This window comes from Cebus imitator, unplaced genomic scaffold (assembly GCF_001604975.1).
Source record: "Cebus imitator isolate Cc_AM_T3 unplaced genomic scaffold, Cebus_imitator-1.0 Scaffold642, whole genome shotgun sequence".
Lineage (NCBI taxonomy): Eukaryota > Metazoa > Chordata > Mammalia > Primates > Cebidae > Cebus > Cebus imitator.
The window spans coordinates 34,162-60,136 of NW_016107957.1; the positions used below are offsets into that span (position 1 = coordinate 34,162).

Below are 25,975 nucleotides of genomic sequence, written 5' to 3' on the forward strand. Positions count from 1 at the left end.
TATATATATAACTGGAATATATGAAGAATTCATATATAAATATATATATTGCAAATATTGATTTAACAAGATTCTTAAACTTAATACAGTTGAATTTATCATTCTTTTTCTTTATGGCTTATGATTTTGTTTCTGTTTTAAGAAATTCTTTGCATACCAAAATGATAGATAGATTCTCATTTACTGTCTTCTTAAGTGTTTATAGTTTTGCTTTTGACATTTAACTTTTTATGTGCATGGAGTTGTTTTTTTGGGAAGGTGTAAGGTATGCTTTCAGTTTTCTTGGTCATCTGTGTTATGTTTGTTTTCTATGTTATTATTTGCCCTTTTCTCTTCTTCCTCCTAATTTTTGGAGCTTTATTAACTGTTCTGTTCTAACCTAAGATAGACTACTCTCCAGATCATTCATTTTCATCTTTCCTTCCTTTCTGATACAAGCATTGAAGGTTATAAATGACTCTGTGTCAGCGATTTGCAACCTTGGCTACATATTGGAATCACCTGCAGATCTTTAAGAAGGTGGATGCCTGGGTCGCATCTCTGGAGATCCTGATCTCATTGGTCTGGGATGTGGCCTTAAGTATTGGGATTTTTAAAGTATGTAGTCAGTAATTATAAATGTCTCATCTAACCCTGAAAACAATATGTGTTCTACAGTTTGAGGGTGTGCAAATTTTCCTGTCAGACCAATCTTGGTAGTTCTATTCAGATTTCTGTGGCCTTAGTTATTTTTTAGTCTGTTTGATCCATCAGATGACAAACAAGACATGTTAAATCTCCCACTGTGTGTATTTTTTTTTTACTTCTCCTTATAATCCTGTCAATTTTGCCCCATTGTGAGATGTGTCATTAGATATATGTGTTTAGAATGCCTACATTTTCTTGATGAACCTTTTGTTATGCTACTCTATCTCAAGAAATGCTTTCTATTGTAAAGTTTGTTTTATCAAATACAATTTAAACTAGATTATCCAAATGAATTATTTTAGACTACCTTAGTATTATGAATTGAAGCAGGAGATCTCTATGATGTCTAACTCATGGCTTAAAATTTTCAGGGTACATTTCATTCCTCCCTGCCTATCCCCTTATTTTCTAAGCACCAACTTGCAATTTTTTGTTTGTCATTGAAGGGTCAGATATTCTAGCTTACCCTTACACTGAGAGTATCCCATTTGGTCCCCAACTTACAGAGAGAGAATTATTTATTAGACCTGGGTGGGTTTTGTCTGTCTTCTGAATTTCACCAAGTGGTAAAGATGACTGCTCAAAGTCACTAGATTTAACCCAAATGCCCTCAAGGTCAAAGCCAGTTTTCTTGCTCACTTACCATATGTTGCTGGGCACGATATTCTTTTCCTCGTTCTTGTCAAAGTATTTTTTACTCTTTTCCCAGTGGTTTCATACATTTAAAGCAGTTTTTAGATACTATGTGTAGCATTTTAATTGTTTTTCAATAGAAGAGCTAGTCAAGGTATCTGGTAAGCCGTTTTGCTAGAAATTGTCCTGCATTCTGCACCTGGTGTAAGGTTTCTTCCATCCTCCTTTCCTTTCAGTTGTGGGCTTTTGGTCATTCACCTCTCATTTACTGGCTCCTAGTTGACCCTGCTCTAGTCACCATTTCTGTGCAGTGACCTTCCCCAAAACTTAGTGGTTGAAAACAGCCAATATTTTATACCTTACAGATTTTGTAGGTTGGGGATTTAGTCAGGGCTCAGCTAGGTGATTCTTCCACTATTTGTGAGGTTGACTGAGGTCACTCAGTGTTATTCAGCTGACAAATAGCTTATTTTGGAGGGTCCAAGATAGCCTCTCTAATATGTCTGGTGTCCTGGTATGGATGGCTCAGAGGCTGGGCTCAACTCTGGCGGTCCACCAAACTACCTGTACATGGCCTCTTCAACATGGTGGCCCCAAAATCATCAGTCTTCTTACATGGTGGCTGCCTTCTCCCAGAGCAAATGTCCCTAGAGAACCAGGTAAAAGCTATATGGCCTTTCCTGATCTGGCTTTGGAAGGTATCCAGTCTCACTTCACTATATTCTATTAGTTACAGGCAAGTCATAAGACCAGCTCAAGCTCAAAGGAAAGGGGAATTAGCTCCACTTCTTGACAGGGGACTGGACAAATTTGGAAAATACAATTTTCCACACCCACCATTCCCAGCTATCTTATTAATCAAATGCAAAACTTCGGAATGACAGGTAGGGCCAGATAAATGAGTAAAGATCACTGCAGGGGCCAAGTACATAAGCAGTGAGAGTCTAAATGACTAACCAATCTTATGTGCAAACTAAATTGTCCATACCCTAGAAAGAGTTCTTTTTAATTCCTGTACTTTTGTTGGAAGGTAAAGCTCATTCACCTCTAGTTGTAATAGAGAGGAGGTTTTTTAAACATTTTATGTTGAAACAAAACATAAGGAAAGGTACATGGCCAGGTTTTCTGCCACAGGCTTTGTTTCTGTTCATGAGTGCTTTGAAAGCACATGACTTTGACATCTCCCTTGCAGATCTGAGCCCCAGAGCATCTTTCCTCACAGATGGGCCTCATTTTGTTCTTCTGACAGTATCTCTCACGTTTCTCCTGAGACTTTTTAAAGTCTAAAGGACAGCATTTTTAGAAGTGGATTTGTGTGTGTGTGTGTGTGTGTGTGTGTGTGTGTGTGTATGTGTGTGTTTCTCTGGAAGAAAATTAAGAGGTGGAATTTCTTTTAGAAAGAAAAAATATTGGCCAGGTGTGGTGGCTCATGCCTGTAATCCCAGCACTTTGGGAGGCCAGGGCAGGCAGATTTCTTGAGCTCAGGAGTTTGAGACCAGCTTGAGCAATGTGGTGAAACCCCATCGCTACTAAAAATACAAAAAATTAGCCAGCTGTGGTGGCGTGTGCCTTGTAATCCCAGCTACTTGGGAGGCTGAGATGAGAGGATGCTTGAGCCCAGGAGGCAGAGGCTGCAGTGAGCCGTGGCATTGCACTCCAGCCTGAGCAACAGAGCCAGACCTTGTCTCAAAGTAAATAAACTAATTAATTAAGTAGTACACGTTTTTAAAGACAAAAATTGAAAAAGGCAATGATTTAAGATGTTTATGTATATTGTATATACACAAGTGATGAATATTCATTAGGCCACATCTGAATATTCAAAATGCAAAAATAAGAAAATAACCACTTTAATGCACAGTACTTTTAAGAATTTCTAAAAATACCATTTCCTACCTAACACTGAAAAAAACTGTTTCCTCTAGTTGTTAAAAGATCAATATGATGAAATATTACTTATTACCCAGAGATCCTAAGATTATCAATGATCTTAGTGTGTATTTTATTTTAGAATGAAAATGACACATGCTAATCACCATTATTAGCAAGCATTTCTGGGTTTTGTTACTTTTTACATTAAAACATTTTAATATATATATTTAGATCAGATTCAAAATAATGTATTCAGTAAGCTAATTCATACAGAAATTGTAATTTATTGTGTTTAAAAATGAGCTTTATTTTTAATTTTTGAGCTCTATATCCCATTTTAGAAAACTATTCAAAGTAAATATTTCCATCTCTGTTTTATAAAATAGACAAAGAGGCCAGGTGCAGTGGCTCATGCTTGTAATCCAAGGCACTTTGGGAGACTGAGGTGGGTATATCACATGCGGTCAGGAGTTCAAGACCAGCCTGGCCAACATGGTGAAAACCCATCTCTACTAAAAATACAAAAATTAGCTGGCATGATGGCACATGCCTGTAGTACCAAATACTCGGGAGGCTGAAGCAGGAGAATCACTTGAACCCAGGAGGCAAAGGTTGCAGTTAGCCGAGATCACACCACTGCACTCCATTCTGGGCGACAGAGTGAGACTCTATCTCAAAAACAAAACAAAACAAAAAATAAGCTTCCTGTTAGCCTAAAGGAACCATCTTGTCTTTCTCTTATCTTAGTGCCATTTTCTTAGCTCCATTAAGCTACCACCTTGCATTTTAAAGGGCAGTAGCCAATCAGTCAATAATTAATCAATGCTTTTCCTTTCTATGAAGGAGGAAGGCCCTTGCTGGGTGTGGTGGGGAATCTTTGAAATTGGTTGTCTGGTTAAATGGCTCGTGTTGGAAAAGAAAAGTGATGGGAGAAATTCCTTATTAATTGTGAACTTGATTCTTTATTCACCTTTAAAATAAAATTTTCAGGTCGGGGTACAATGACTCACACTTGTAATGTCAACACTTTGGGAGACCACGGTGGGAAGGTCACTTGAGGCCAGGAGTTAAAGACCAGCCTGAGTAACATAGCAAGACCCTCTCTCTACAAAAACTAAAAGAATTAGCTGGGTGTGGTGGCACACCCCTGTATTCCTAGCTAACTCAGGAGGCTGAGGCAGGAGGATCCCTTGAGTCCAGGAGTTCAAGACTGCAGTGAGCTATGGTTGTGCCACTGCACTGCAGCCTAGGCAACAGAATGAGATCCTGTCTCTAAAACAAAAATAAATAAAATAAAATTTTCAGTTTTAGAATGTATGTACTTAGAGCACTGGAAACAGATACATGCACAGTACAATAGAGATGTCCTGGTTTCCTGCACTGAGGTAGATAAATGAGCTAGTCCCTCAGTGTCAGTCAGGTGAGGTCAGAGAAGGCCATTGAATTGGCCTGAAGACCTAGGCTTGCCTGCCAGTCACCATCTCCCTAGAGTAAAGCTTGGAAGATCCTTGGCAGAGAGAGAGTCAGGCCTTAGAGCTGGGCACTTCCAGGATGGATTCTTGACTTGGCCACTTGGTAGTTCTTTGACCTTGGCCAAGTCATTTAACCTAGGTTTACTTACTAGTAAAATAAAGCCAATTAGATCTATCTTGAGAATTAGGTAGAATATCTCTAGAGTTCCTGCTCATCAATAAACGGTAGCTCTTACCAATGTGATACTCATGGTGAGGGATGAGAAGCCAAGCTTTGTTCCCCAGTGGTGACATTTTCACTGTTGATTCCTTATTTTACGATCTAGTCTAAAATTGTCCAGTGAAAGAGAATGTAGAACTTTTTCAGATGAGATGTGCTTTTGTCCAACAGGCCGCTTAGTAATCACTTATTAAAACCCTTATAATATGTTAAGTATCGTCCTAGATACTGGGATATAAAGTTGAAAAACACATACTGTCTCTCCAGGAACACACTGTCTAAGTAGGTCCTGGGGAAGCCTGAGATTTTTGTTCTCCCTGAGCTATTCTTTGCCCTTTTCATTGTTGCCCTAGCAGCAGAAGGGAGTGCACTTGCCTCCCTGTGGCATTGAGCTTGATGAGTAGTCCAGAAATCCTCCCCCCATCTCATCATAATTTTATCCAAGAAATAAACAAAGGATATAAAAATGGCAACTCTAGTTAATTCTGGCCTCACAGCAGAATTAACAGGAGGCAGCAGGGTCTGCATTTTCAACAAATCACCTATTGCTTCTTTCCAGCATAACCCCTGAGCTGACTGGGACTGATGAAACAGACCTGTTGCCACTCACCACTGGCCAATTTTAAACTTCGTTTCAGATATTTTTGTTTCCTTTTTCCTCTCTATGATTCTCATGATGCCAAAATTACTATATATTTGGTCTCAGTTGCTATCTCATAGTTTTGTTGTTATTGTTGTTTCTACTCTAGAAATACCTAGTTTTGGTTCGATGACTTCCCGTTGGTGGTACAACCCAACATCGTTGGGGCTCTAATCCCTCATAACCTCAGGCCAGCTCTTTCTATCGCAAGTCTTTCAACAAAATCAGTCCCAGGCTGGGTGTGGTGGCTCATGGCTGTAATCCCAACACTTTGGGAAGGCTGAGGCAGGAAGATTGCATGAACCCAGGAGTTCAAGATCTGCCTGGGCAACACAGCAAAACCTCATCTCTAAAATTTTTCTTTTTAGTTAGCTGGGTGTCATGGCCACACACGTGTGGTTCCAGCTACTCAGGAGGCTGAGGTGGGAGGGTGTCTTAAGCCCTGAAATTTGAGGCTGCAGTGAGCTGTGATCACACCACCTGCACTCTAGCCTGGGTGACAGAACAAGACCCTGTCTCAAAAAAAAAATACAAACACACACACAAATCAGTCCTATTTACAAAGATGTGAAGAATTATTAGGCCTAAAACCTGGTCTCCTTCGCAAAGAAGAGAGTTAAGTTTATTATACATGTATTTGTCTGAAGTGTCTGAATTATTTTTTTCCTCTTTTAAACCCTCTCAGGAAATCTTTCTCTTTATTCCAAGAGGAAGTAGCTCTTGTAATAAAACTGTGATCAATCTTCAGTGAATTTTTAAAACAAGCATTCTATTTCTTTAATTGTAGTCACATCTTTCTGATATTTTTTTCAAACAACTAGTCCTTATAATTTCACAGCACATTCATTGCCACATCATTCACATAACTGACTCATCATTTCTAATTGTAAGCCAGCACACACAACATGCAGATCTGAAGCAATTATCCTGATGACAGGGTCCCAGAAGCTCATTTTGATGGAAAGCCTGTAGGATGTGAGGTTAAAAAGGCTCGTGTAGGAGCCCCATGTTTGTCCCTTAACCCTCTTCCTGTTTAGAGAAAGAACGTGAAGCTCGCTGCCAGTGCTCATTTAATTTTACATAAACATGATTTCTGAGGCTGAAGCAAATCTGACTGATTTTCAATGTGGAAAATAAAAGAGAGGCCAATTGCGATGGTTCGCGCCTGTAATCCCAGTAATTTGGGAGGCCAAAGGGGGTGGATTGCTTGAGCCCAGGAGTTTGAGACCAGCCTGGCCAACATGGCAAAATCCATCTCTATAAAAGGTACAAAAAATTAGCCAGGCATGGTGGCACACACCTGTAGTCCCAGCCACTCGGGAGGCTGAGGTGGGAGGATTGTTTGAACACAGGAGGCAGAGGTTGCAGTGAGCTGAGATCACACCACTGCACTCCAACCTGAATGACAGGGTGAGACCCTGTCTCGAAATAAATAAATAAATAAATAAAAATAAAATAAAATATAAACACTGTTCTTGGAGTTGTATCTAAATAGAACTAACAACAGAATCATCTATTTCGGAAAAATTTGATTCATCAAACAATTTTTTGGCCAACAGCCATTTGAGAATGATGTTAACATCACACATAGAGATGCTGTGTTTTCTAGGATTTGACATTTTCAGCAATCAAGAAATACTATATTTTGTAAATGGAAATACCACTACTAAAACCATAATGCTCTAAATAGAATAATGTCTGTCTTTCCAAAGTCGATCTACTAGAGTGTTGTGAAAATGAAAGCAAGATATTTCATGGCAAACTTATCTTTAGGTAAAGAACTGCCGGCATAAGTGCTGCCAGGCAAGTATTCTTGGGGCAAACAGGAAAAGGGTTAATGTGATCTCTCCCTAGCAAGTCGTGTGACCTCTCTAGGCCACCATTGTATCATCTGCAAGGTTAAAGCCTTGGAATAGTTTTTGGGCTATCAACTGCCTTTTAACAAGCCACCCCAGAACTTAGTGGCTTTTAAAACAACTATTTATTTTGCTCTCAATTCTGTGAGTTAGAAATTTGAGAAGGGCTCAGCCCAGCAGTTTGTTTCAGATCCCTGTGGCATCAGGTGAAATGCTGGGTTAGAGAATTCACTTCCAAGATAACTTCACTAACCATCGGTGCCTTTGGCTCCTTGGCCTCTCTCTCTACCTACCCAGCACCTTATCCTCCAGGGCCTTTCCCTGTACCTTGGGTTTCTCACAGCATGGTTTTCTGAGAGTACTCACTTTTTTTTTTTTTACGTGGCAGCTGGCTTTCAAGTAACAAGAAGCAGAATATGTCAGGCCAGTGAAGGGCTACATCAGACTGGCACATGTCACCTCTACTGTATTCATTTGTTGAAAGTGGTTACCAGACACACCCAGAGTCAACGTTGGAGAGATGGACCTCACCTCTTGATGGGGGAATAGCAAAGTCACACTGCCAATGAGCATGTAGGATGTGCCTGTAAATAGTAAACTGTCTCTCTCTATACATAGGTATATCGTCATCCGTGAATTATAAATGTTATTAATATAAAGGATGCATAGCACACAATTTACAATTGTAATGTTTTGTAAATTCCATATCTCAATAGACCCTCACAGAAGGCTTTCATTGATTTTTGACATACTCTTAGATCAGTAGCCAACCTACTATTGCAAATAAGGACTTCATCTTATTCACGGTTAAGTCAACTTCCCTGGCATTATCTTCTTTCATTCCAGTAGACTCTTCATAAATAACAATTAAAGAATTGTTAATCCCTATCACAGACTAGACTAATTTGTTTTTCAAGAGGCTCGTAATAATGACATTTTATTGACTCTACAGTGTACAAAGCACTTTCAAATATACTCTTGGTTAATTCTCATGATATTGTGAAGAATTTCCTCCTGGTTTTCCAGATAAGAAAATTGAGGTCTGGAGTGATTCAGTAAGGGTCACGCAGCTAATGAGGGCAGAGCCAAGACTAGAATCCCTGTCTTCTGATTCCAAGTGTACCGCTTTCACTTCCTCTGCTGAAACCTTACATTTGGAGAAGAAATTTAAAATGAACATCAAGACAGGATTCTCTGCCACTGTTCAATTTAAAATATGTCCTTTCAAGAAAGAGTGTTTTATAGATGTTAATTGGTGAGTGGTATAGAATATCCTCAGTATTTCTCCTTCTTCATCTGTATAATATTTCTAGGCATCAGTTTTTGCAGTAAGCAAAAGTGTTCTCACTGTTGATCAGACTGGTGAGACAAACTGGGCAGGCATGTCACAGAGGACTCAGGCCCACACGTATTTCTGTTTCTTCGTTTCCAAAAGTCAGTAGCAAGAATCATTGTCACCGTTCCTAGTCACAGGTTCCCCGTAGAAACCACAGGGCCTGAGGAATATATGTGGGGAGAAAAGACAATCTGTGACACAGGACTTAAATGTCGCATTGAAAGGAGTGTTGAGGGAAAGGCTTGTGTATTGCAGCAAGATAGCCACAGAGAGGGCCCAGGGGTTTCTTCTGTCTGATCCCTTTTCTAAAATTTATTATTTTCCAACCACAAAGGAGACTTTTTATCTCCCAGTGAAGTCGTTCCCTATGACTTATCATTCTGTGTTTTGGCTGAAGAGTCCGTTTTGCCTAGAGGTTACAGGGGTGTTTTTATGAGCACCTTTTTAAAAACATGAGTAAAACATTCTTTGTAGAAAAGTTAGGAAATAAAAATAAGGAAAATTGTAAAACCACAAACCATCTATAATCCTGCCACTATTTAACAGATAACTGATGTTAACATTTCGGTCTGAATGATGTAAGCCATCTCCTCAAATACCAAAAATTACATGACACAGAGTATGTGTTATTTAAATAGCAATGCATTATATTTGGTATGTTCTTTGAGTAGCTTTAAGTGCTGTGCTATTGTAAGTTCTATGTCTATAAACCTTTAGTATTGAAGAATATATATGTGATTGCTCTCTCAGTAGCTGTCTGGCAGCTAGTTAAAGCCATGCTGTTGTGGGCAATATTCAATGCAGAACTTTCCGTAGGAAAATGATATTGCTTCTCAGAAAATGTCATGACCTGCACTTTCCTTGTGGTCATCGTGGGTGGGGGATGTCCCGTGTGACTCATAGACCATGCTCAAAGGTGAGTTTAGCAAAGGCCCCCCGCAATCCCCCTTGCCAAGAGCACTTGAAGAAAGTCTATCATGGTTGTAGTTTGGCTATAGTATGGTATTACATTTATTACACCCTAAAAGAATGTCTAAGCTGGGTATGGTGGCTCATGCCTATAATCTCAGCACTTTGAGAGACTGAGATGAGGGGATCACTTGAGCCTAGAAGTTCGAGACCAACCTGGGCAACATGTTGAAACCCTGTCTCTGCAAAATAAATGTTTTAATTAGCTTATCATAGTGGCACACACCTGTAATCCTAGTTACTTGGAATGCTGAGGTGGGAGGATCACTTGAGCCGGGAGTTTGAGGCTGCAATGAGCTGTGATTGTACCACTCAACTCCAGCTTGGGAGACAGAGCATGACCCTATCTCTTAAAAAAGAAAAAAAAAAAAAAAGATCTTTTCATTGATGCTGTGTATACTGGGGCAATGTATGACCTAAATAATAATTCTGTTTATCTATTTTTTTTTTCCTTTTTAGGCAGCAATAAGGAAAGAACTAAATGAATTTAAAAGCACAGAAATGGAAGTTCATGAAGAGAGTCGACAGTTTACAAGGTAGGTGACAAAATGCACTTTAGAAATTGAAAATGCTTAAGATGTGATTCCATGTTAAGTTGGTTTAAAAAAAAAAGAAATTGCTTACACTGGTAAATTTTATGATAGGTATATTTTATCACATTTAAAAAATGTTTTTAAACAGTTTAACTTAAAACCATATTATGAACATTTCCCGCCTCTCACATTCATTCTTGTTTGCTTTTAAGAACCTAATAGTCAATGTGACAGTTTTAAAGATATGACTAGATAAGATCATAAATTTCTAGAATTTCATAATAAACTCAGCTCTCTCCTTCAAGAACACTAAAACTAATCGTGCTGAATAAGAATTTCTAAAATTAAATCTTTTCTTTCAAAGAAGTCTGAATCATTCCAAAGGGCTACGTTTTGGTTCCTTTCTTAGTTTTTTTTTTTTTTTTTCTTAGCCTGAAGACAACATCATTTATTCTGCTCTTGAACAGACTTAGTTGAAGTTGTATGCCCAGAATAGATGTTGGCAAGAGTCCGTGTGGGCACATACATAACGCTTTGGTTTCACAATAGACTTAACAGGATTGAAGCTGACTTTTCAGAAGATTTAACTTTAGAATGGGAATCCTGATTTTACTGGTGCCGCAGGAGATTGCTATCATCTTATCATTTTTCCCCGAGTCCCCTTCGGTTTCTTTAACAGGTTACCAAACCCAGCAGGGACCTGAGTGATAATATAATCTGACCCCCTCACTTCACAGGTGTTCTGTTTATTTCTGTCTTTAGGATGAATGTACTTTGCTCTGCATAACAGGTGTGTTTCTAAAATTTTGCAAGCAAATCATATCTTTAAAAATTGAATCATTTAAAAAGTACCAGGATAGATGATCGATTACATGAAGAAGATCATGATTGTCTTTGTGGAAAACAAATACTGATCCCCTAAGCTACAGCCATACCTCCTGGTGCCACTGTTCCTGCAGTCCCAGTGATGATGGTACTGTGTGCCGGGAGCATGTCAAAATATAAAGGAAGTTGCTGTATAACCTCCAGTTTTAACAGCAGACTTCCCTGAAATTGATGGAGAGGAGTGAGGTTTGTTATAGACTTGCTCCACAGCCTTTCTTCCTGTGTTAATGTCTTGTGTGCCAGAGAAACTCCTTTCTTTTCGGGTTATATTCGGCCTTCTGTATCCATGGGTTCCCCATCTGTGTAGTCAACTGACCACAATCCAAAATTTAAAAAAAATTTTTTTTGAGACAGAGCCTGGAGTACAGTGGCATGATCTCAGCTTACTGCAACCTCCACCTCTCAGGTTCAAGCGATTCTCCTAACTCAGCCTCCCAAGTAGCTTGGATTACAGGCATGTGACACCATGCCTGGCTAATTTTTGTATTTTTAGAGGAGACAGGGTTTCACCGTGTTGGTCTAGCTGGTCTCGAACTCCTAGCCTCAAGTGATCTGCCTGCCTTGGCCTCCCAAAATGTTGGGGTTACAGGCTGAGCCACCACACCCGGCCCAAAATATATGTTAAAACAAATACAAAATAACAACACAGGAATAAAAGTAGCACAGATCATAAAACAATACTGTAAAATAGCTATTTACACAGCATTTACCTTGTATTAGGTAGTATAAGTAATCCAAAGATGATTTAAAGTATATGAGAGGTTGGGTGTAGGTTGTGTCTAAATTCTACACCATTTTATATCAGGGTCTTGAGAATCCATGGATTTGGGTATCTGAAGGGGTCCTGGAATGAATTCCCTGCAGACACCAAGGGCTAAATATACTTTTTTTTCTTTATCTTCTCCTATATGGTTTGTTTGTATATACGTGTAGAGCTTTCCAATATCCCGAATGGATTTGTGTCTGTTTGAGGGCTTTATTCTATTGTAATCTACTCTGGAACCAATAACATGTCCTTATCAAGCCAGACACTTTTTTGCCACCCTCTTTTCTCCCTTCCACTTCCAGGGTCAGGAAACATGTATGCTGAATTGTGACACCTGTAGTTGCTCTTCTGTAGTAAAGCTGATTATTAAAAGGTGACTGAATATGTTTGGTGACATCACGCTGGCTGGGGCCCCTGGGCAACTGGGAAGGTAGAGTGCTTGGTGCAGATGAGTTCTGACCCCTCAGCTGCAGTGACTGCACTCAGCCCACGCATTGTCATTCAGGATAGTTCTACTTCTGCATAGTTTTCTTAGAATTTGGAGCATCTGATTGCCTTATCTTCATTTGATAGCATGATATAAAGAATAAATTACAGTCAAAATAATCAAAATTTAAAAGTACATTTTTACGGAGGTTCTCATTTTATGAAAAATAAATATTGATACTAAGAGAGGTTCTTTCTCTTCTATTGTACTCTATATGAAGAAGTACAATAAAATTAGGGTACAGGAAGAAGTAAGGGTCATTTTGTTTGTGTGCCTGTGTGTGTGTATGTTTAGTAGAGATAAGGTCTTGCTTTGTTGCTCAGGCTGGTCTTGAACTCCAGAGCTCAAGTGATTCTCCCACCTCAGTCTCCCATAGCGTTGTGATTGCAGGCATGAGCCACTACACCTGGCCTCTGGCCTCTTTTTTATGTATGTATTTGTATGTATACAAATAATATATTCTAATTAAGCATTCAAGCAATACAACATTCTATTAAGTATCAATGAAAATCCCTTTCACTCCTTCCCCAACCTCAGTTCTATTCTCACAGGTATCCACCAGTAAAAGCTTGATGTAGATCCTTTTAGATGTTTTTCCCTGTATTTACAAACATGTGTTTGTATATATATATTATATGTGTGTGTACATGTGTGCATCTATATGCACCCTTTCTCACACACGAAAACAGCATCTAAGAAATCTTTCTATAATAGTATATATCTCATTCAACTGGATGCAGTGTCCCAGGCCTGTAATCCCAGCACTTGGAGAGGCCAAGGTGGGCAGATCACTTGAGCTCAGGAGTTCGAGACCAGCCTTGACAACATAGCAAACCCTGTCTTTACTAAAAATACAAAAATTAGTTGGGCATAGTGGCTCATACCTGTAGTCCCAGCTACTTGTGGAGGCTAAGGTAATCAATGAAATGTACCCCATTTCATTGATTTCTATTAGGTTGGGCATCTTAACATATCTTTATTGACCATTTCTTTTTTATTATTTGATTTGACTATCCAAAACTTCTGACCAGCTGACGCAGGAGGATTACTTTAGCCCAAGAGTTCTCTCCCAGCCTGGGCAACATAGTGAGACCCCCATCTCTAGAAAAAAGTTTAAAAATTAGCTGAGCATGGTAGTGCATGCCTGTAATCTCAGCTACTTCGGTGGCTGAGGTGAGCCGATCACCTGAGCCCAAGAAATTGAGGCTGCAGGGAGGCATGGCTACGTCACTACACTCCAGCCTGGGTAACAAAGTAGGACCCTGTCTCTTAAGAAAAAAAAAAAGTTTGTGATCAATTTTTTGGGTCGTTGTTTGTCTTTTATATGGATTGGTAAAATCTCCTTAGATATCATGGATATCAGCCCTTTATTGCATACGTTGCCATATTTTTCTTCCATCTGTTAACTTTTAAACTTTTTAATGGTATTTTGCTTAAATTATTGTATATTCAAATATATCCGTATTGTTATATTTTACTTCATTATTTTGTGTCTTATGGATGGAGGAGGCCAAGAGTATAAAACTATTATTTTTACCTGTTATTTATACTTTGGAGGGGTGCATTTATTTGTGTGTATGATTAAGAAAAGTAAACTAACTTTACATTTTTCTAAATTAGTAGTTTGTTATCTCAGTGCCGTTTATTTCCCTGTGGATGTGAAATTCTCTTTTAATATACACATCGGTCAGTTTCTGGATTGCTTATCGTGTTCTAATGAGCTGTTTGTCTATCCCTGTCTATATCCTACTATTTAATTAGGATATATTTATAGTATATTTGTATATTTGATGGGGCATTTTTTTCACTCTCAAAATTCTCTTGGCTATTTTTTTATATTTACTCATCTAGAGAAATTTAGAATATGCTTCTTGGATTTCATAAAAATGACCTACTGATATCTTTATTGCTTATGTAAATAAAAACAGATGCAAATAAATAAGCTTTTGGGGAGAGTAACAGCTGATATCAAGGGTAAACTTTAAAAGTTTTCCAAAACATAAAATGATTAACACTCTTTAATACCTTTCCAGATAAGGAAAAATTAAATATTCATATCACTAAAATAAATATGCCTTGCTTAAGTATTTTAAACCTTGGCAGTAAAGCAAATGTTACTGCTATTTTTCCATTAATTTATGACATCATTAGAGATATATTCCAGTAGGGAAATATTTTGGCTCTGAGACATAAAAATAATGCTTATGATTTTCAAGCTGCTTTCAGTAATTCTTTTACAAGGAAGAGTTTGGTAATCACTACAGTTTTTAACCAAAATAATACAAAAACATGATCATGTTTTATATTTAGCAAGTTGCTCATAAAAAAGATGGTGGTGCTCTTAGCAGTAACCTCTCTTGGAGAAAATAAACACCTTGCGAATCATTATCTAGCCCTTTAAATGCAACCTACGTACACAGCAGCTCTCCTTTCCTCTTATTAGCATGAGACATTGTCTCCTTATACCAAGTAAGGCTTCCCTTCAAAACCTCAATCTGTGAACTCCCTGCAGATTTGGGGTGGTTAATAAATGGACTGACTCCTCTTCTCGGACACCTCTTCATCTAGAGGCCATCTCCCACACAGTAATGCACCAGTGAACAATGGAAGGACCATTTCTGTATATAGCTTCCTTTACTTTCAGCGTGCACCCCCTGAAGCAGAAGCCTGAGCTGTATCTGGGCCCTTTGAGCAAAGGCTGGAGCCAACGTGGTGGAATGCAGGGAACAGTGTCCTGAGGCTGCCCAGGGGCTCTTGACCTGGCCCTCGAAACAGTGACTGAAAGGGTGATGTTGCCTCTGTGTGTCAAATGTGGGCATGGTGGTCCTCACATCTGCCCAAGGTTGCAGTCAGTGATAGATTAAGAACTGAACTCAAAGTGGACACATTCCTGCTTTAGTTATAAATTGTCTGCCACTTTTGTAAAGCTTGGTATATCTTATTTTTCTTTTGACTTTTGGAAAGTCAAAAATACGGAAGTAATATAAATCCCTTGTATCCATCTAGCAGCTCCTCAGTTATCAATTCATGGCCCATCTCATTTCACCTGCTCTTATTTTTTAGTTTTTCATTTTGTAATGCTTGTGTTCAACACAGCAACATTTATTAAGTACTGCATGTACCAGATACTGTATTCAATGGGTACATAAAAATGGATAAGAACATTTCTTTCCTCAGCTTCTCATGATCCAATAGCAAAGGCACACATATACAAAGATTATATAATGTGAGCAATAACTGGCATAAGCCAAAGGCTATGGGAACAGAAAAGAGAGCTATTAGCACTTCCCTGAGCAGTGGAGGGAAGGGAGTTTGGAGAACTCACAAAGTAAGATTGCATAAAGCGCAGTTGGGAAGAGAGATAAAGGTAGAAGAAAGCGTAGGCCAGCCCCGGTGGCTCAGACCTGTAATCCCAGCACTCTGGGAGGCTGAGGACAGACTGCTTGAGGGCAGGAGTTTGAGAGCAGCCTGGGCAACATAGCAAAAACCTATTTCTACTAAAAATACAAATATTATCTGGGCATGGTGGCTTGTGCCTGTAGCTTCAGCTACTTTGGAGACTGAGGTGGGAGAATCACCTGATCCCAGGAGGTTGAAGGTGCAGTGAGCTGAGATCACACCACTGCACTCCAGCCTGGGCAACGGGAGTGAAACCCTGTTCCCCCCGGGCCTCCCTCCCCACCACAAAACAATAGAGGAAAGAGCATTAGCGCAGAAGTATTCTGAGGGCAAGTAATTGGAAGTGAGAGTATTTGGAAGCAGTGATGGAGATATCGCTAGAAACATGGGTTGGTCCACTTTCTGAAAAGCCTCACTTGCCACACGAAATTTAAATTTTGTTTTGTTGGTTTCTTATTTTAATTTTTTTTAAGGGACAAGGTCTTGCTATGTGCCCAGGCTTGTCTTGAACTCCTGGACTCAAGGCTATCCTCCCACCTCAGCCTCCCAAGTAGCTGGGATTATAGGCGTATGCCACCACACCCAGCTTAACTTTTATTTCGTAGGGAATGGGGAACAATACAATGCTTTAAAGAAAGAACTTGGCCGGGCACAGTGGCTCATACCTGTAATCACAGAATTTTGGAAGGCAAAGGTGGGCAGATCGCTTGAGGCCAGGAATTCAAGATCAGCCTAAGTAACATAGCGAGACTCCATCTCTAATTAAAAATAAAAATAAAAGATTTTTAAAACCCCAAGAACTGGAATGAATGGGGTGAGTATTTTATAAGGGTAGTGCTAGCAACAGTGAAGAGCATAGATTTGATGGAGAGAGCTTGTGACAGGGGAACCCATTAGGAGACTGGCTGACCAGAGCAGATGAGCATTCGACTGTAGAAGATAGGATGAAAGGCTAGGTGGAGCTGCATAAATGTGGACTCGCAGAAGTAGGCTGAAGAGTTTGATCAATTAAGGCTTTATGGAGAAGATAACTTTTGACCTTGATCTTGACAATGAAAACATAGATAGGAAATGAAGGGAAGGAAGTGCAGTATTAGTGAACAGTATGTCCAAAAGCATTGGGCTACAAAAATGCGAGGAATGTTCAGGAACTCACAAGGAGGGAAAGGAAGCCAGCTGGCTGGCTAACAAGCATAACGTGAAATTAGTGCCAGCAAAAGATGGCACTTTAATGATTCCAGGACAGGCAGTTGAGGCAGGACTTGGTGACTAATAGCAAATGCTGGGCGAGGGAGAGAAATGAATTGCTAATCTGAGGTTTCTAGACAAAATATGTATATATATTTATATATGCATATATATGTATATATATGTTCCACCCCTGTGGAACATCAGGGTGGAAACGCCCTGTGGGCTTTGGAAATTCAAGCGTAGAAAGTAGATTTGGAATCATCAGCAGGAGATGATGAGAGCCTGAAGCTAATGAAAAAGTGCCTGTTTGTTGTTCTGCCTTTTTTTTTTGTTTTTTTAAGAGACAGAATTTCACCATGGCCAGGATGGTCTTGATCTCCTGACCTCGTGATCTGCCTGCCTCGGCCTCCCAAAGTGCTGGGATTACAGGCGTGAGCCACCGTGCCCAGCCTGTTCTGCTTTTATAATACAGACCGGGTGTACCTAAATCTGTTTGTAAAACATCTCACTCTGCTTGATAAAGGTTAGAGCATGACGCTCAAGAATAGTGGTGTTTTCTGTCTTAGTTGCTGTGTAACCTGAATCCTATAACCGGCATCTTTTATTTAAGCATTGTCTCTGCTTTCCTCAATAATATTTATAGCAGTATTTTGTTATGACAGCAGTCTGTAAACAGTCATTCACTTGGGGGCTATCTAGGGTTGCTTTTCATTGTAAACATGACCACGCCTTATTCAGCTCACTGAGTGCAGAATGTGATCCTAGGCCACAGACTCACAGTTTCTATTTCTCACTCCAGGTTTCATCGTCCGTAACAAAGTGTGAGACTGTTTGGAAACAGACTGATCATCTTTGGGGGAAGCCTTGCTTCCTGAAAACCTGATATTGCACTGGGATTTGAATGTGTGTGTTTCCGTTTAACTTGTGGTGGAGGAAGTGTGTGACTCAGCCTGGTTGGGAAGTGCTCCTCACCTGTGCAGCCCAGATGGCTCCAACAAGCCAAGGGAAGGATGCAGGGACCCTTGCTGCCCAGAATGCACAGCGATGGTAAGAGACATCATGGCCATTCTTCATCAGAAACTTTAATCAAAGAAGATGAGCAGAAGACAATCGCTGGCTCCCTGTTACCAGAAAGCCAAATTTTATAATGTAGGTGAAAGAAAAATACAGAGTAAAATTGCTGGGCAGTGAAAATCAGAAAGAAAGAGAAATATTTCATTATGTTAATGAAGAAAAGAGAAAACTGAAGCATAAATGTATTTTTGAAGTAGTTATTCGGTAACTGAGAACTTATTAAGGGATTTAGGGATCTAACCTCCGGATGTAGATTCCTCAAAGACTTGATCCGAGAATATTCTTGTTTCACCATTATGTTGGTACAGTATAGTACCATTATTTTATGTTGTGCCAGTGAATCCAATTGCCAGAAATAAGTCTGAATGTTTTCATGCATCTTTTTCTTAAACGCAAGAGCTTCTACTGACTTTTAACAAGCATGCTTACCCAAATTTTGTTGCATGCTTTGAAGTAGCATTAGCTATACACACTTGACATTTTAAAATATTCCTTTCCTAGTGTACCAGCCTTCACAGGATAAGAGGACTGGGAATAAAGTCAGATGTCATATGACCCTAGAAAACTGTAGCAAGCTTCAAAAATAAATATTTTGATCTTTCCTTATCTCGATTAGATCCAAAGTCAAAGCAACCATACTTCACCTAACAAAGATAGTGTTGACAATCATGACACCTGTTTTAAAAACCTGACTCCAAAATGAAAACTTAAGCAAGATACAAACGTGCTGCCTGCAGTAGTCCTGCATGGGAATAAGGACCAGTTATTTTTTAGTGCCACATTTTTTAAAAGTTGGGTTGCTCCTATTAAAAGAAAACAAAGCACAAAGATCAAAAAAATACCCAAAGACTTAACAGAACACGGAAAGTTTCCACTACGTTGTGTGTGAGGAAATCTTCATCTTATATTTTAGAAATCTGCAGATTGCATCCACAAATACAGTATAGTATCTACTGTCAATGCAAAAGAATCAGTGAGATTAAAGTAGTGGAAGGTTCCCTGTGAGCCTACAGTCTGTACTGTTTACATTAAGAAACACTCTATTGTTGTGTAGCTATTTTCCATGGAGTCACAGGCACAGTATGACTTCTGCTTCCAAATACATGTGACCATTCTGAACATATGTAAATACCACCTTGCATTTAATTGTTCTGTCACAATTGTTTTGTGCCCCTTTAATTAAAAACACATGAAATGAAGAACAAAACAAGACCCAAATAGAGTTTATTTTATTCTCAGTGTTTGGACTACAGTTTTCTGAGATGTTGCTGGTTCATAATATGGAAGCCTTCTATTTTCTATTTCAACCCAAAAGTAAGCATTTAACCTGGTGAATAAATTTAGATCCTGCCATTCACTGGTATTTTGAAGAACCTCTTGAAATTGGATTATTTTATTTAAAAATAAAAAATGTTAATACCGGTTGGCCTATTATAAAAAGCCAGGACCTTGTTAGAGCTAAGAAAAGTAACCAGCATTACTGCACCTCTTGTTAGACTCTGTGCATTAATAAAATGCAACTAGATTCTGTTGTCATTTCACTAATAGGATAAGACATATTTTTGCTTTGACAAAATTTTTCTGCATGCCCAGGTGTCTGTCTCTGCCTGAAGTTTTGTCTGTTATATAGTGTTTCAATCCAGCCCTAAAAATTAACTTGTGATTTTTTTTCCCCTAAAGTCATGCTTTTTCTTAATTATATTTTATTTTATTATTTTAGTGTCTTGGGAAAAATACCAAGAGCTATAACATCTCTTCTAATTGTCTATGCCTAATCATCTTTAAACACTTTTTAAATTTTTAACCACAAGGCAGCTCTATAATGGTAAATATTAGACATCACCATTTTATCACTCAAAGTACATGTCACTGAAAGTTTCTCTTTGGTTGATAAAAGGAACAGTTTTTTCCCACTTTTGGTGCCTATGATGCAGTTTTTTATTGCCTACCATGAGATATACTCAGTATGAAAAATGAAAATCTGGTATTTCAAAATTGTTCTCCTTGTATAATAGGTCAGATTTATTAAATACTCATACTTTTTCTTTATACTAATTGATACATTTAGAAAAAATTTCTCCATTTGAGAGAAGTTTAAAAGTTAAAAAAAAAAATAGCCACTGCTCGTCTACTATTTAAGTAATTGGAACCACCAATTATTTTCTTAGAATGATTGCTTGGGTAAAAAGCTGTAGAAAGAATTAAAGGATTATGAGCTTAGCTGTATTTTGCAGAATATGGCTCTATTTTAGCAGAGCAGAGACGAGGCATATCCCCACCAGCCGTCCAGCCGGTGGTCTCCTACCCGGCCGGCCTAAAGGGATGCAGAGTCCTGGCCCACCCTCCGTGCATATGCTCCTCTGCCCACCACCTGCGTTTCAGCAGTCCAGCCAGGAAGTGTATGTTGATTAGGAAAAATAAATGTGTGTGTGGGAATTGGATTTCTTTTGTGGTAACACAATTCCAGGTTTTCGTCTATTAAAAGTGTGACATTAGGCTGACATCGAGGAATTAATTGGGTTTTCCTGAGTTCCCAAGATATGATTAAGGAAGAAAACAAATCCATCTCCAAGAAAATCCCAGGCAGGCAAGAACCAGACAGATGTAAAAATTGAAGTGACCATTTTAGTTTCTTGGTTTTTTTTCTAATGGAGAATAAAAACATTAAGGTATTAAGAAGATGCTCAGCAGGCTTGATCAGCATCTTCACAGTCATTACCAATCAGTCCGACAAAATAGTTCTCTGGTGGTCAGCATTCACTTAACGCAGCTTGCCTGATAATTTGCTGTGTATGTGAAGTGTCTTGCATTTTTACATGTTAGCTATAATTCCTGAAATTGCTTAACTGAAAGCTATAATAGAGAACCATTCTGGCATTTGAACTGCTATTTTACATTTAGGAAAAAGCAAACACATCTGTTTCTCTGCTTTATCCAGAAAAACCGACTTTCTGGTTTCAGCTTCATATTGTTTAGTAGCATAATGAGAGTAGTCTCTTATCTTTCTCGAATATTAGTAAATATATTGTTAGCAGGAAGGTCTGAAATTGAAGGGAAAATATATATAAGGAAATAAAGGAATTGAATATACCTTTCAAAAATCACCAAATACTGAAAATAAGAGATGAGTCCTTAAAACCTGAGTCAAAAAAGATCCGGTTTTATACCCTGCAATTAATTCAGGGCTGCATTGGCATTAAAAAAAATTAAATAAATATATATGTATCACATATATAGTAGCTTACACTTAAAAGAGAAAATATTGCATTAACACTGCATATTCTGATATGTACCACATTAACACATAACAGGCATTTTATTTATACTTCATAGAGTCAGACACAACTTTCAAAAATCATACTGTATTTGCAATAGAAAAGGATATTCTTGTCTACCACAAAGTAGTATGTCCACACTTAATAGTGAAAATTTCCTTCCTTTCCTGCTCAAAAATTTCTTCAGTCTGTTATTATTTTTGAGTGGTCCTTGCTGCAAATTTTAAACAGAGCAAGAAATCTTCCTCAGAGTAGGTGGCATGGAATTAAACTACTAGAATATATGTGAATTCATGTCATTTACCCCTGAGTATGGTAGAACTGTTAAAGCATTCCTAAATTCCAACTATATGAAGCCTATCATTACTGGGGAAAGTATATTCCTTGGGATAAGAATTAATTTCTTCACACCATTAGAGTATGTTATGAGTAGTAAGGAACTACTTAGATGCGATTTATTTATAGAATTGTCCCTTGGCCTCTTGAAATGGCTAGATCTTTCACTGCTGACTAGTTTATCTACTTGCTGGTAGGATAGACTACATTGCTTTACTGGACAAAGCAGAATGAACTTAAAGAACTAAAATATGTCCTACATTGGCCAGGAGCAGTGGCTCACACCTGTAATCCCAGCACTTTGGGAGGCCGAGGTGAATGGATCACTTGAGGTCAGGAGTTCGAGACCAGCCTGGCCAACATGGTGAAACCCCATCTCTACTAAAAATAACCAAAACAAAAATTAGCCAGGCATGGTGGCTTGTGCCTGTAATCCCAGCTACTCGAGAGGCTGAGGCAGGAGGCTTAAACCCAGGGGACAGAGGTTGCAGTGAGCCGAGAATGTGCCACTGCACTCCAGCCAGGGCGACAGAGGAAGATTCCATCTCAAAAAAAATAATAATAAAAATAAATAAAATAAAATATGTCCTAGAAGGAAAAGCAATGACAGAGTAATCACCAAATTAATAGGAACCTCTTTCTAGAGAAAGTACATCCCCAGTTAGTTCAAACCCAGGTTTCAAAGAAGCAGCATTGGGCTCTGTTGTAAAGGCAGGCAGGCACCAAGAGCTGGTGGGGAGAGAAGTGGAGCACCCTCAAATCATTCCCATTTTCACTTCCAATTTACTTTTTGTAATCATTAAGCTTAAGCTATGTATGGAAATGCAAAGCACTATTAGCGTTTGTAGAAAGCAGCTGAAAGCTTACCCACCAATGCTTTTTTGAAGACAGTGTCATCCCAAATTTAAAAATCCCATTGTATTGTTGTACAATTTCTGGCAAAGAAATGGAGGATCCTGTGTCAGCTATTCCCACGTAAAGCCAACCATATAAGGTTGGGTCATGTTTTAGCTATGCTAGGATTTACTGCACACATGAAAAAATGTCATTTAGCTTGTCGAATTGCCAGCACAGCTGCACATATGAGCGAAGCACTGTTGGTCATTGTTTCTCAGTGGGGGTGCTCTTGGCAGTTGGGGCTGGGCAGGTCTTTGCTGTACAGAATCATCCCAAGCATTGCCAGATGTTTAATATCCCAGGCCCCTGCTGACTAAATGTCAGTAGTATTCCCAGTCATTGTAAACACCAAGAATAAAAAGCCTTCCCCGTGTTCAAATGCTCTCCCTGGGAGGCTGGTATCACCTTCCCTGAATGCCACTGTCTACTGCAATTTGAGAATACGTGGAGAAAAAGTGCCTGTCCCCAAACATTGTCTCTGCTGCCTTGCATTTCTTTGGGTCCTGAATGGTTTTTCTCCCTTCATTTATTGAGCCTTTGTTTCAGTGCAGCTTTAATTTGCCAGCTCTTCAGACAGGAGGTTACTGGGCAGCCTTGGCCATTCCATGGGCATGGGGACTTGGCCTAGTCCCTATCTATACTTAAAGGAGAGCTCATACATGAAGAAAGCTTTTTTTTTTCCTTTGCCTTACAGATTTACTTTAGAACCGCATTCTTGGTCATAATTCTTGTTAATGTCAAAAGGATTGCTGCATGGGTTAAACACAAACACAGACTAACAATGCACTTGAACAAACCTGGTGGTCTTTGAAAATAAATCACCATTAGATTTCACCTGTTTATGCTGCATCCCATAAGTTCCAAGTGAATCGCCTGCTTATCCTATTAACGAAGCATTTAATTCACACGCAAATGCTTGAATTCCCCCTGTATAAATATAGTCATGCGGTTCAACTTTTCTAATAAGATTTGTGAATGCTGCATTATAACAAAAATGTGGATTAACTGTGGATTGCATGCCTATTGTTCATACTTCAGTGATGGTCACACACAAAACAAGATGAGTTTTACTTAGGTGAAATGTTAAACTGTACTCACAATACAGAAACATATTCTCTTTGTTGCTTTTTATCACCAAAACTGCATGGTAGATATGTCTTAAAGTTATTTGGATGAATTGTGGCTAGGAGAATGGAATTTATTTAGCCACTATAATTTTTAAAACATTAAAAGTTCTAAATTTTTTTGAGGCCAAGCAGCACGGAGTCATAAAGGTGGTTATATTGTAAGGTTTTAGGTGGTGCTTAAGAATTCTTATCTTTTTAAATGGCAGTATTTTTTTTTTAAGAATAAATTGAAAGGAGCAAATAAGACAGAATGCCACTGTACCCTCAGGTCAATTTTATGGTATATGAAAATGCCAATAATATTTGTGCCACTTGCCAACTTGGGGTGCGGGGGGCCTTTTCCCCTACTGGATACTTTTGTTATAGTTTGACTATGTCATTACATTGCTCAGAGAGCCTCCACAATGAGACATTGCCACTGCAGTGCTAACTCGCCTTCAGAAATAATTAGAATGATTCAAGGGTCAAACCACTTCCATCCCTTAAAATATAGGCACTAACTTTTCTTTTTCTTTTTTTTTTTTTTTTTAACATTTCTTCTGTGGCTTAAAAATGTGCCAGTGTGTTCAAAACATTTGCACCAATATCGCCAGAATGAGGACCTACTAAAACTTCAAACAAGTCTCTTTCTTTTTTTCTGTGTAACAGCGATTTTTAAATAACGGACTATATGCATTCTTTTGTTATTTCACACTTCAGATAAAATGATAAGAATGATAAACTGTGATCATTATCAGACTGACTGAATGCTTTCTGATTTCCAGTGAGCGATCTAGTCCTATGTATTACACAGGCGTAATATCTGTGAGTGTAAATAACTGGAAGTGTACACTGATTAACATGACAGTTTCTCTTTTGTTGTTGTTCTTATCTGTACTGTATTATAGTATGTGGGTATAAATATCTACAAGTATACACACACATGTACTTGTATTCCACTATTGTAACCTGAAAGATAGACTGTGTATTCCCGTTTTTAATTCCGTACTGGTGTTTGTGTTATTTAAAATGCAAAATTCTGCTCTATTTAGTTGTATAATATTAGAGGATACTTTGCTGTGCACAATTCCAAGTGCCTTAGAACATTGTTTAGCTTTCCTAAGTATATATAAATGCGTATATGTATAAAATTGGGAAAAGTTACCTCAATAAAATCATTGGGAAATCCCCAGTTTTAGTTTGTTCCAATTTCTGTTATATTCGAATAGTGCTCAGCCTTTTTAAATGAAAAAAGAGTAAGACAGCTTCCCTAATTGCCTGCCATTTCAACCTCGCCTAAGTTTTTAACATCTCTTTGTATGTAAGGCCCTGAGATGTGTACTTATTATTTAAAATGTCTGTCTAAAGAATTACTGCTCTTAAAAGAAACTTAGATTATATTTTTTAACTTGCTATCTTTTTATATCTAAGGTATTTGATATTGATGTTTTTATTGCCATTATTATATGTAAACATAAAAGATAGTCCATTTAGAGTTTATAATATAGAAAATAAACAGACTTCCTCATTATGCTTATTATTTAATGTATTACATACAAGGCGTGAGGTTGGGAGCATATTTTGACCAGAAAAGGAATTGGAATATACTTTTTGTGATTCTCTACAGCAGTTTCAAATAGTAACTTTACCTCCCCACACTCCAGGACAAGGCCAACGATATAAGGGGAAACTCGAAAACAATGTGCTTGCCAGTATCCTAGACAGAAGACCAAAGGATTGAAACAAAAGCATTAAAAAGTAGGTTTGAAAAATTTGTCCCAAGTATGCTATTGAAAATGAGAGGTACATCTTCAAGGCAGGTGTAGTAGTTGTTGCAATTCCATTTCTTTCTCAGACAAAACCAAGTTCTACATCAAAACATTACTTTCTAAAATCCATTGGAGGTAAGAAATGGGCAATTTTTCATTTCACACAGTATTAGGATGACCGCTGATTTATTGTGATTTAACTATTCAATGAAAAAACAAAAATAAAAAAATAGAAACATAAATTTTAAAAGGCCAGGTACAGTGGCTCATGCCTATAATTTCAGTACCTTGGGAGGCTGAGGCAGGAAGACTGCTTGAGCCCAAGAGTTTGAGACCAGCCTGGGCAGCACAATGAGATCTCACCACTATAAAAAATAAAAATAGAAAAACAAACTAGTTATAAACCTCAATTCAAACTTCTGTATGGAGTTGCTGCTATGAGCGCTGCTGCCCGCAGACACCCAAATCATCACTTGTTTGTGAGTTTTAAGCTCTTTGCCTTTTAAAGAATGGTCACTGGGCCAGGCGCGGTGGCTCAAGCCTGTAATCCCAGCACTTTGGGAGGCCGAGGC

General features: G+C 38.5%; 1 protein-coding gene across 1 annotated transcript in view; it reads left to right on the top strand.

The window, feature by feature from the left end:
• Positions 1–24,830, top strand: part of PHACTR2 (phosphatase and actin regulator 2) — a 57,153-nt gene extending 32,323 nt beyond the window's left edge. Inside the window, exons 8-9 of the mRNA XM_017517744.2 lie at positions 10,145–10,221; positions 17,746–24,830. Coding sequence (XP_017373233.1) covers positions 10,145–10,221; positions 17,746–17,761 — 93 coding nt within the window. The 3' untranslated portion in view covers positions 17,762–24,830. The remainder of the gene's footprint in view (positions 1–10,144; positions 10,222–17,745) is intronic.
• The last annotated feature ends 1,145 nt before the right edge of the window (positions 24,831–25,975 follow it).